This window comes from Neopelma chrysocephalum, unplaced genomic scaffold (assembly GCF_003984885.1).
Source record: "Neopelma chrysocephalum unplaced genomic scaffold, ASM398488v2 Primary Assembly neopelma1_265, whole genome shotgun sequence".
In the NCBI taxonomy this organism is placed as follows: Eukaryota; Metazoa; Chordata; class Aves; order Passeriformes; family Pipridae; genus Neopelma; species Neopelma chrysocephalum.
The window spans coordinates 9,046-19,653 of record NW_020897927.1 but is presented as its reverse complement, the minus strand read 5'-3'; the positions used below and the strand labels follow the sequence as shown (position 1 = coordinate 19,653).

General features: G+C 57.0%; 1 protein-coding gene across 1 annotated transcript in view; it reads right to left on the bottom strand.

Annotated features, from left to right (window-relative positions):
* COL18A1 (collagen type XVIII alpha 1 chain) overlaps window positions 1–9,090 on the bottom strand; it is a 38,397-nt gene extending 29,307 nt beyond the window's left edge. The window contains exons 1-2 of the mRNA XM_027704285.1: window positions 9,058–9,090; window positions 8,471–8,538 (exon numbers count right to left, since the gene is read on the bottom strand). Coding sequence (XP_027560086.1) covers window positions 8,471–8,538; window positions 9,058–9,068 — 79 coding nt within the window. The 5' untranslated portion in view covers window positions 9,069–9,090. The remainder of the gene's footprint in view (window positions 1–8,470; window positions 8,539–9,057) is intronic.
* Between the last annotated feature and the right edge of the window lie 1,518 nt (window positions 9,091–10,608).

The window sequence follows — 10,608 nt, the reverse complement described above, 5'->3', positions numbered from 1 at the left end:
GAGCATTGGGATGCAGGGGATGTTCTGGGAGACCCGAGCATTGGGATGCAGGGGATGTTCTGGGAGACCCATTTCCACCATGACAGTCAGAATTACAGTGACACGGGCTGCCCCAAGGTCCTGGTGTGGTCGCGGTGAAGCTGGTGCAACCAGGTGGGCTGGGCCTGGCCATGGAGCACCCCACCCCAGTGTGGTCCCCACACGAGGGCTGGAGCCCATCTTGGGGCAGAGATGCTTCACCACCAGCCCACCCATCCCTGGGATGGATGCAGACTAGGTAAAACATCCATCAGCCTGTTTTATCACCCGTATCCCAAATTTCCCTGCCGCTGGACTGACATTAACCACCAGGAGCTGCTGGCACAGCCCGGGGCAGGCACAGGGAGCGGGGCTGGGAGCCTGGCCCACCTCTCCCTGATGCCTGGCCATGCGAAGCAACACACATCCGGACCACCGGCCTGGGATGGAGCGGGATCCAGCCAATGTCCGCTTTACACCACAGCGTTAATCCCGTTGCTAGGACACCCACGGGCGAAGAAATACAACACTTGTCGGATTAGCGTCTAGACGAGCTGACCTTTCCCTCCGCTGGCGAGGTGGAACCACGAAAATCAGGACCCGTTGGCTAAAAGGAGGGGTTCTGTTGTTGTTTTGGTGGTGTTTTTTTTTCCAAGATGGGAGCCAAGGAGGGAGGGACATCGCTGTCACTGAAAGAGTCATTTCACTACCTGGCGCCGGAGAGGGATGTGCAGGAGACCAACCTGGGGTTTGCAACCTGCTGCCAAGCCTGGGCTTTGCCCAGCAACTCAGCTGACAAAAGAGCCTTTCATGAGAGGGGGCGATGTCAACTCTGCAATTAGCAGGGGAAAAGAAAAAAGAGCCGAAAGAAGATTATTACCTCCAGCAGTTGCCTCTGGGGGCCCCTCTCCAGTGGCTTCCTTAACTCTTTCGGCTGAGCCCAAGGGGAAGGTGGGAAAGGAGCCACCAACATCAGCAGTGACTGGCTGGATCCAGGGTGGCACCTCAGCCTCGCAGGATGCCATGAGGAGGCCCATTCCCTTGGGTGTCCTGGGACCCAGAGGGAAGCAGGACCACCACCCCATTGCATCCCAGCTGGGAGGGAACCATGATATCTCCATCCAGCCCAGCGCCGTGGGAGTCCCGGCAGGATCAGACGCTGACCTCAGCAACCACATCCTCGCTCAAGCCATCGTGACAGAGAGCCCAGCCCAGCTCAGCCCAGCCCCCTGGGTCTCACACAGGATGGGGGATGCCAGGACTCCCCCACGCCCTCCACCTTCACGGCCTGACATCTCCACCTCCCCACCAAAAAGATACAACCACTTGTTAAAATAAAAACCCACGTGCTTTTATCAGATGGTGTCCTGGTTACCCCTCCAGGCATCTTCTCCCCCAAGGAAATCCAGGAAAAGGTCACCTGAGCGAGAGTGGCTCGCCCTGATGGTGCCGCTATCCCCTATCCCAAGTCATCCCTGCAAAAAGCAATCTGGAGAGCAAATCCCTGACCTGGTCTCCAGCCTCCAGAGCCTTTGACAGGCAAGAGACCAGCCTGAGCACAGGGTGGGAACATGTAGGGACAGCTCACCTGTCTGCCAGGAGATGCTCTGTGAGCACTGCTTTCCAGGCTTCCAGGTGAAGTGGCACTGAGGTACCTGTTCCTGAGGAGCAAAACGAGGCTTCCCCACATCTCAAAGATGCCCCTGAGGGCTGGAGCACTGTGCTTCTCTCCGTCCAGAGATTTAACAGCAAGCTCCAGGTACAGAGGTCCCCTGAGCAGCTGCAGAAGTAACAACTGGGTATCAAATCCTGCATGAAGTCTGAGCTACCTGGTCCACTGGAAGGTGTCCTTCCCATGACAGGGGGTTGGAATGAGATGAGCTTTGAGGTCCCTTCCAACCCAAACAATTTTATGAATCCACAGTAAAAGCCAAAAATCACATGGGTGTTGCTGCCACACGCCTCCCTCCATCCACAATGCCAGTGGCTTGGACTTTCTCCCACTCCCCGATGTTCATGGGGATTTAGCTGAAATCATTGCAGGTTTCTTCCCCACCACCTCCCACCCATCAGAGCCGCCCCTGAGTCCCAGCTTTCAGCATGACAGGGCACATCAAACCCTTCTGCTGTCTGGGGAGATGCCAGCACCAGCAGGAGGGTACCACAAGGAGTCCTCGAACTCCGGGTCCCCCACAGGTCCTGGGTCCGGGCAAGCCCATCCCCTTGAAGGGACAGTAACTATTGCCACCCTATCCTGGGAATGGTTTTGGGAGTGGGGCAGAGGTCCTGGGGTGTTTCCCCAGGAGGGAGCAGGGAGATGACCCCATGCTGGGGTTGGGTGAGGACCCTCGGGAGTGATGGCCCCCCCCAGACCAGGCTGACCGAGAGTGTTCACCACCAGGTGAGCCCAGGGTCTCTATCCACACCCAGCAGGAGCTGAGAGTTCCCCAGGATAGGGGTCCTGGCCCCTCTGGAAAGCATTTTGGGACAACAGGGGAAGGACTAAGCTGCAAAGGTGCCTCCCTACCATGCCACAAGGGAGCACCGCCAGCTTATCTGGGGTTATCAAAAAGGTGCTGTTTATCCAAAAGTCAACAATCTCCAACTCAATTAAGTTACAGACTGACAAAGTGGGTGGGAAAGAATAAATTTGTTTGATTACAGTGTTTCCCAGAGGGAAGGCAGGTGGCTAACTTAGGAATTATAAACTCAGAGATAGCTTCAAGAGCCATTGGGCTGTCGGAGATTTATGCCAGCGGGAAGAGCACGGATGATGCTGCTGGATTCCAGTGCCCTGGCTCCTATTCCCACCCCAGGCTGTTCGAGTAGCCTCCCACAACCTGGGGGCAGGGTCAGAGGAACAGCCAGATCTTCCAGTCCCTGGGGAGGAGGAAACCAGCAGATTGAGTTTGGGAATAAAATAAAAGTACAATAAAATCCATTAATGACCAATTTCCATCTTAGAAAAGGCAATGCCAAAAAAAAGCAATAAAAATTCCAAAAAGCAACCTTTTTAAGTGGAAACTAGCAGACACAGGATGTTCCGGACCAGATGTTGCTTGCTGAGAAAGCCCCCAGCGCAGGGAATGCTCCTGCCAAACAGCACTGCTGGCCAAAGCCAGGAGCACAGCAAGTCTCTGGAGCCTTGTCCTTGGAGCAGGCCCATCCAACAGCCCTGTGGGGTGTTGGTGTCCTGCTCCTCTCCCAGCACTCTTTTAGGATGTTCCCACCTTTGAGTTGATGGGAACCACTCCTTCACCCCCAACAGGTTTATTAACCACACTCACACTTCAAGGACTCCAAATCCATATTAAGGCAATGCCTGAACCCTCATTAGTTGTACACATTTCCAAACCATTTTCTAACCCTGTTTAGCTCCTTGTGTTTCAATCATATATTTGGCAACAAGCTCTCCAGATTAATCAAGTTAAAAGCCAAAAAGCCACACATGTGCTGCTACCACATTCCTTTCTCCGTCCACAAAGTCGAGGACTTGCTCTCACTCCCCAATATTTAAGCGGATTTAGTACCAGCTGAAATAATTGCAAGTTTCTTCTGCACCACCTTCCTCCCATGAGTGTCTCCCCTGAGCCCCAGCTCTCAGCAGGACAGGGCAGATCCTCTCGAGGGCGGCAGCAGCAGCCCTTCTCCACACACATCAGTACCCAAGGGATGAGGAATATGGCTGGAGGACAGGAAAGTCAGTGAGGGCATCCCACAGTTAGCAGAGAAGAGTCTGACTGATGGATGGGGTGAGGTGGAGCCCATCTGTTGCAGAAGGGTTTGGGCTGAAAAGGGACCTTAAAACCCACCTCATTCCACCCCCTGCCATGGCAGGGACACCTTCCACTAGCCCAGGTTGCTCCAAGCCCCGTCCAACCTGGCTTTGGACACTTCCACGGACGGGGCAGTCACAGCTTCTCTGGGCAACCTGTGCCAGTGTCACACCACCCCCACAGAGAAGAATTTCTTCCTCATATATGCTGCCTCCAGGCTGCACACGCAGTCAGAGAAATGCACAGGACACTCTTGGAAAGGATTCATCTCCAATGCTTTCCCAAATGTCATCAGACACACCAGAAGATCATTAAAATGTTTTATTAATCCCATATCTCTGGGCTGCTGATATACATCGATACTTAATCCCAGATGTCTCCTTCAGTGCTTTGAACTCTCCACTGAAATGCCAGAATTAATTCTTTTCCTGGTAAACTATCACACTTTGGAAGAGACACAGCACACTTGCTGGGATTGTTATTCCAGGGCTTAGAGCATCATCTCTAACAGTCACCATGGCCCAGAGCAGTGCAGGAGAGAAGCTGGTGTCTCTGTCACAGAATGGTTCAAGTTGGAAGGGACCTTAAACCTCATTGTGTTCCACTCCCCTGCCACGGTCAGGGACACCTTCTACTATTCAAGGTTGCTCCAAGCCCTGTCCAACCTGGCCTTGCACACTTCCAGGGATGGGGCAGCCACAGCTTCTCTGGGCAACCTATGCCAGGGCCTCACCACCCTCACAGGGAAGAATTCCTTCCTAATATCCCATCTAACCCTCCCCCCTTCAGTGTGAAGCTATTCTCCCTTGTCCTGTCACTCCAGGCCCATGTAAAATGTCCTTCTCCCTCCTTTTTAAAAGAAGATGCAGCCTTGGCTCAGTCCTCACCCCCCGCTCCACGTGCTCCTGCCTCCTTAAAAAGAAGCAGTGACATCCCCCCACTAGAGCAGAGCCTGTTTCCCAGCAGCACATTTATCTGGTCAGGGATTTTTTAAGCCACGCGATGACGTCTGAAGCAGGATTGCAAAATGTTTTCTCCAAGGGCTTGGATTTGCTATTTAACAGCACCCAAATTGTGTCGCCATAAACACTGGAAGGAGAGGTTAGTCCAGGCCAAAATAAATAGGGAGCAATGTCATCAAGAGTCTGCTATTCAGAGCCAAAAAAACCCACTTCTGCAGAATCTGGGAGTGTATGGGCAGGATTTTCCACTGGCCACAGGGAAAAGCAGCTCAGCTCTCCATCCCTTTAGGGACATGCACCTGTGAGGAGGGAGGTTCCAGGCACTCACAGCCACAAGAGGCCAGAAGACACGATGTGGAAATCTAAAATCAAGTCAGAGCTCTGGGAGAATGGAGGTTGTGGATGGACCAAGCCCAGGTGCAGACCTGGAAAAATACTGGGAAAATTAGGATTAGGGCATGAAAAGGTTGCGTGCATCAAGGCAAGCAAACTCCTGTCTGGGAGGGCAGCCACTCTGCAGGAATACTTAGTCTCTTTTTAAACCCAGTTTCCAGCCCAAAAGTGCCATCCAAGCAGGGCCACTTCATTTCTGCTGCCACCTCCTCAGGACAAGCAGGAGGGATGGGAGCCACCTGCCAGAAGATGATGGACTGGGAGCCCAGAGGTGCTGCAGGACCATGTCCACAGCCTTGGCTCCTTCCAGCTGCTGGTAGCCTGGGACAGTTCCCCCTCCCCAGCAGCTCCCACAGCGCAGAGCTTCGGCACAGATAAGGTTTTGCAAACATAAGTCCTGCCAGCTGATAAGGAGATGAAGAGCCTGTGGAGCTTCTGGAGCACGGGAGCTTCTGGAGCACGGTATCCTCCCCGGAGCACGGCATCCTCCCCAGTTCCTCCAGCCCATCCCAGGAGCCTCGGCAATCAAACGATGCTGTCGGAGCTGAGAGGTGCCAACCATTCCCAAACCAAACCTGTGATGCCGGGTGCTGCCTGTAGCCGTTCTCCACAGCCCTTCCCCTAGTCTTTCAAAGGGATTCCTAAAATAACCAGTTAGGAAAGCTCTGATCCACCTGTCAAAACACCCCAGGGACCAACGGCAGAGCCCTTGCGTCCCAGGCTGTAAATCGCTGAAGGCACATGTTTGTGAGGAATCCCAGCCATCAGGACCCAGGACCCACCACCCACTGGGGATGGAAATAAAATCAGGAATGAGCCTCTCCACTGGCAGCAAGTGGCTTCAGCACATGCTGTCTATAACTTTGAATTCCCAGGTGCTGCCTTGCACCCTCAGCAGCAGCAGCAGAGCTGGATGTACTCGCTCATCCCAGCCCCAAACCGGTGCACAGAAAGTCAGTGCAAGACAAGATCATAGAATCACAGAATCATTATTCTTGGAAAAGACCCACAAGATCACTGAATCCAACCATTAAGCCAGCACAGCCAGTTCCACCACTAAACCATATCGACAAGAGCCACATCTACACATTTTCTGAACACTTCTAGGAATGGTTATTCCATCACTTCCCTGGGCAGCCTGTTCCAATGCTTGGCCGCCTCCATCACCAGACTGGGGAGGCCTGGCCAGCTCTGTAAACCCCCACTGTTGGGGATACCCCATCTCCAGGGCCCTGGCATTGGATTGCCCCGCTTGGGAATGGGGTTTCCCCCAGTGTCTGACCCAGCCTATGCACGAGGGACACCCACAGCACACAGACTCTGTGATTTCTCCCACACTCTCCAGACTGGACCCATGGCAGCATCCCTGCAGCATCCTCATGGCTACGTGCCCTTCCTGAGGAATCCCAGAAATCCATTGATAAGAGGCAAGCCCAGCCTGGGGCAGCTAAGCCCCCAAATTTGAAAGGCAGGGAGATAAACAGAAAGCTTATCTCCATGCCAGGAAGGCCTTCGGAGCAAACATTCCCCAGGAGCCATCACAAAGGCAGGCTGGAGGAACAGGCCCTGCAGTCCTTGGACATTGAACCAAGGGAAGGGGGGAAAAAAAAAAAAGAAAAGAAAGGAAAAAAGCCACACCAACCCGCTGAATTCCTCTAAAACTCGATCCACAGCCTGCCTTTGGAAGACAGCCAAGTCAGCTGGGTGAAACGGGCACCTCCCTGCCAGCGGTGACCGGCGCCGGCCACACTCCCCCTCACTCCCCCCGTGCTCAAATGCCATGTGAAACCTCCTGAGGTCCCCCAGCATGGCTGCTCAAAGGTGGGGGGATGCACCTTCAGCTCAGCAAAGGGTCCTGACCAGCCCTGAGTGCCCAAGGGAGCAAGGATGCTGATGGAGAAGGGGTGGGAAGGGTAAGGGTAACTCTGGGTAACCACTACTAAAAACCAGCTCCCGGCCCTCCAGCTCAGCTCAGCCGCACTGGACAGTCTCCAGGGACCTAAAATAGCCAATTCAGGATTTCACATGGGAACGATGTTCCCATCTCTGCAGATCTCCAAGGGGAGCTTTGTTCCCGTGGTTCCCGGGGAGGCAATCCATGCCACCAAAAGCAGCATCATAAATCTAGCCTGGGGCACTTGGAAAGCTTCCCCCAGTATTCCCGGACATGCTCTGGCAGTGCTGGGCATCCCCGTTGCCCCAGCCGGCCTCTTTCCCTCCACAACATGACCCAGCTGCCCACGGAGCAGTGCCAGAGCTGTTCTTAGAAGACACAAAGCCTTGGTCCAGTAAATAATCCACTGACTTCACGGCTGACTTCCAGCTCGCCTCTACCTGGGGACACCACTAACCAACATGCTGTGCCAGCCTGTGGTGACAAAAAGGGACACGAGTGATGCCTCTTAACGTGATGGCACAAGCCAAAGACAACCAGACCATTACCCTGGAGAAAACCCACTCTCTCCTGGTTTTTGGATTGCTTGCAGCTCAGCTGCTTTGGCAAACGGGGTTCCTGGGATACGAGAGGGGGAGCTCCCTCTGTCAGCCATGGCTGCTCCCGTCTCCGGGCACTGGGCACTCATCCAGACACCGGCTGCGAGGGGAGGAGGGCTTTCATCCCGCCTGGCAGCCGGGAGGAAGCTTCCCTGGCAGGGAGGTAAAGTTCACCAGAAAAACAGGCAGTGGGAGAACCGGCTCGTGTGCCTCGTGGGGAAAGAAGGGCTGGAAAGCTGAGTCAGCACTGAATTCCCCTCTCCCGGGGCACCAGCAGCTTGCGAGGTGGGATGTTTCATGGTTTCAGGGAGCCCCGAAGGCAGGGAAAAGCCCGGAATGGTATGAGAGGTGTTGCATCCCCAGGGCACACACTCGAGGCTTCCGGCCACTCACAGCACTTTCAAGGACAGGCAGCCACAAGGAGGACTTGTGGAGAAACCGCTAACACATGGAGCACGGCCACTTTGGGGAAACGCCACCTCCTCTATCTCACAGCCAGCATGGACCAGATAAATCACTCTCATTCCAAGGAACTGCAGCCAGGGATTTCCCCCGGCATCCTTCGCCGCTGATGGGATGGGGCACACGGAATCCCCACGTTCAGCAACCACGAGGCCGTTGAAGGGGTGCGTGCGGGGATCATCCCCAGCGCTGGGAACCAGGACTGAGCGCAGCATTTGGCCCGAGGGGAGACTCCACTCCCCATTCCTGCTGAGGAGCGCATCCCAGGGGACGGGGGCTTCAGGACAGCGAGGGGCCTTGGGACCCCGGGCACAGCGACAGGGACCCCCCCCTCCCCAGCATCCCGCAGCATCCCGCGCACGTTACCCGGCTCCTGAGAAGCGGCGGGGACCAGCAGGACAAAGAGCCCGAGCAGCAGCCGCGGCGGGGGGCACCTGCGGGGAGGGAAGGGGAGAGAGAGGTTACCCACGCTCCCGCCGAATCCGGGGCGCCCCCCGACTCGCAGCACCACCCCAGGGACCCCCCCACGGTTACACCGGGGACCCCAAGGCCCGGGGGCTGCAGGGTCCTGCTCCCCTCCTGTCCGGGGGCACCGGGGTTCCCGCGCTGCCGGCGCCCCCCACCCCGGCGGCTCCGGGGTCCTGGTGCCCACCTTCCCCGGCGTCCCGGTGGTACCGGCGCCTCCGGCGTCTCCTCACGCTTACACCGAGGACCCCCCGCCCCGGCGGTTCCGGGGTCCTGGTGCCCCCCCCCCCCCGGAGGCTCCGGGGTTCCCGCACTACCTGTGCCCCGCCCCGCAGCTCCAGGATCCCAGTGTCTCCCAGACCCGGCGCCTCCAGGGTCCCAGCGTCCCCCCGCCCCGGTGCCTCCAGGGTCCTGGTGCCCCCCCTGCTCATCCCCGACGGCTGCGGGGTCCCGGTGCCCCCCGCGCAGCCCCCGGCCCCGCGGCTCACCCTGGGTGCATGGTGCCCGCTCGGTGCCGGCAGCGCGGCTCGGCTCGGCTCCGCTCGGCGCGCCGGGACTCGGCACGGCCCGGGGGGCGGGGAGGGAGGGGAGGGGCGGGAGGGGCGGCCCGCCCCGGGCGGGTGAGCCGGGGCCGGGGCTCAGCCCGCCCCCAGCCCCCGGTCGCGGGGTTTGAACGGCCTCTGGTCTCCTGCAGCAGGGAGGGGGTCGGGGACACCCCCCCCCCGGGGATGGGTGTGCTGGAGGGGCACAGCTCGGCTCCCCGAGGAGCATCCCTCCTCAGGAGCATCCCTCCCTGAGGAGCATCCCGCCCCTCCCCGGGGCGCCGGGGAGCACCCTCACCCCCAAAGGGCACCCGCTGCCCGCAGGACCTGCCCTGGCACCTCCTGCTTCAGCAAGCCCGTGGGTTTCGGCTTGCAGGCCAGGTCTGGTCTTGAAGGAGGGAGTGAATCAGCGAGCTGAGCTCACTCCCTCACCGAGCACTTATGCGAGCCCTTGGGGCACAGAGCAGGGCTGGGTGATCCCAGCATGGCACCCTGTGTCCTCCCTTCCCTGCTCTTCACTCCCCCCCACTGTGTATGAGGGGCTTGAGAGCTACACGATCATCCCTCCTTCATTGTGCGGTGAACCAAGCCCAGCCTGGCAGGTTGAGGAGTCCGGGGAGCCCTGGGCACTCTCCCGGGTCAGCCCTTGCCGGGGTCTGCAATGCCAGACCCAGGGAGGCAGCGCACCTCACCTTGCCTTTCTTGTGCCGGGAAAGGAGTTAAAGCTCGGGCTGCTGCCCACTTTAATCTCCTCCCCTTACCTCAGCTTTCATCTCCTTCCAGCCCCAGCCCCAGGATTATCCCAGCAGGATAATCCCCACAAAACCTGCTGCCACACCTTCCTTTGTCTTCCGCAGCATTTTAGTGCCCCGCGGCAGCGAAAACCTTCTGAAATCCAAGCCCTGGAAACTTCCAGGGGATCTAGAAGTGATTCACTAATGATGGCAGAGGCGTGTTTAGTCTAAGCCAGGGTTTGGATCTAGCAGGATAAACCATGACATCCAGCTGCTCAGCTCTGCGCTCACAAGAGGTGCATGCTATCGCTACCCGAATTTTGGCTATAAATCTTTTAACAGCACTTTGCACCACAGAGCCAAAGGCACCCTCTCGGCAGGACCCCAGGCTGGGGACAATGAATAGACACCGAAGATGCCTCTTGTTTGGCTGCAGAATGATTTCACGTGGTCGGGACTGTTAAATTTATGCTTTCCCAGCTGGACGCTGAGTGATTTACCACCCCTTTCTTCTCCCGCAGCTGGATTCCTTCCCTTCAGGTAGGTGTTGGAGTACCTGAGCTGCACAAAAGGCAACACGTGGCAGCTCTGAGTCACTGGGCTGCTGTTCTGCGCAGGGTTTTTGGAGGGGTGAATGTGCTGCAGGGCCTGGAGAGCACGGAGCAAGGGGGAGGAGGATCCTGAGGCAAGGACGGTACTTGGAAAAGAAATCTCCTTGAAAATGGAAAATGATCCTGCCTGATAGCAGAGGTCTTGTCTTTTA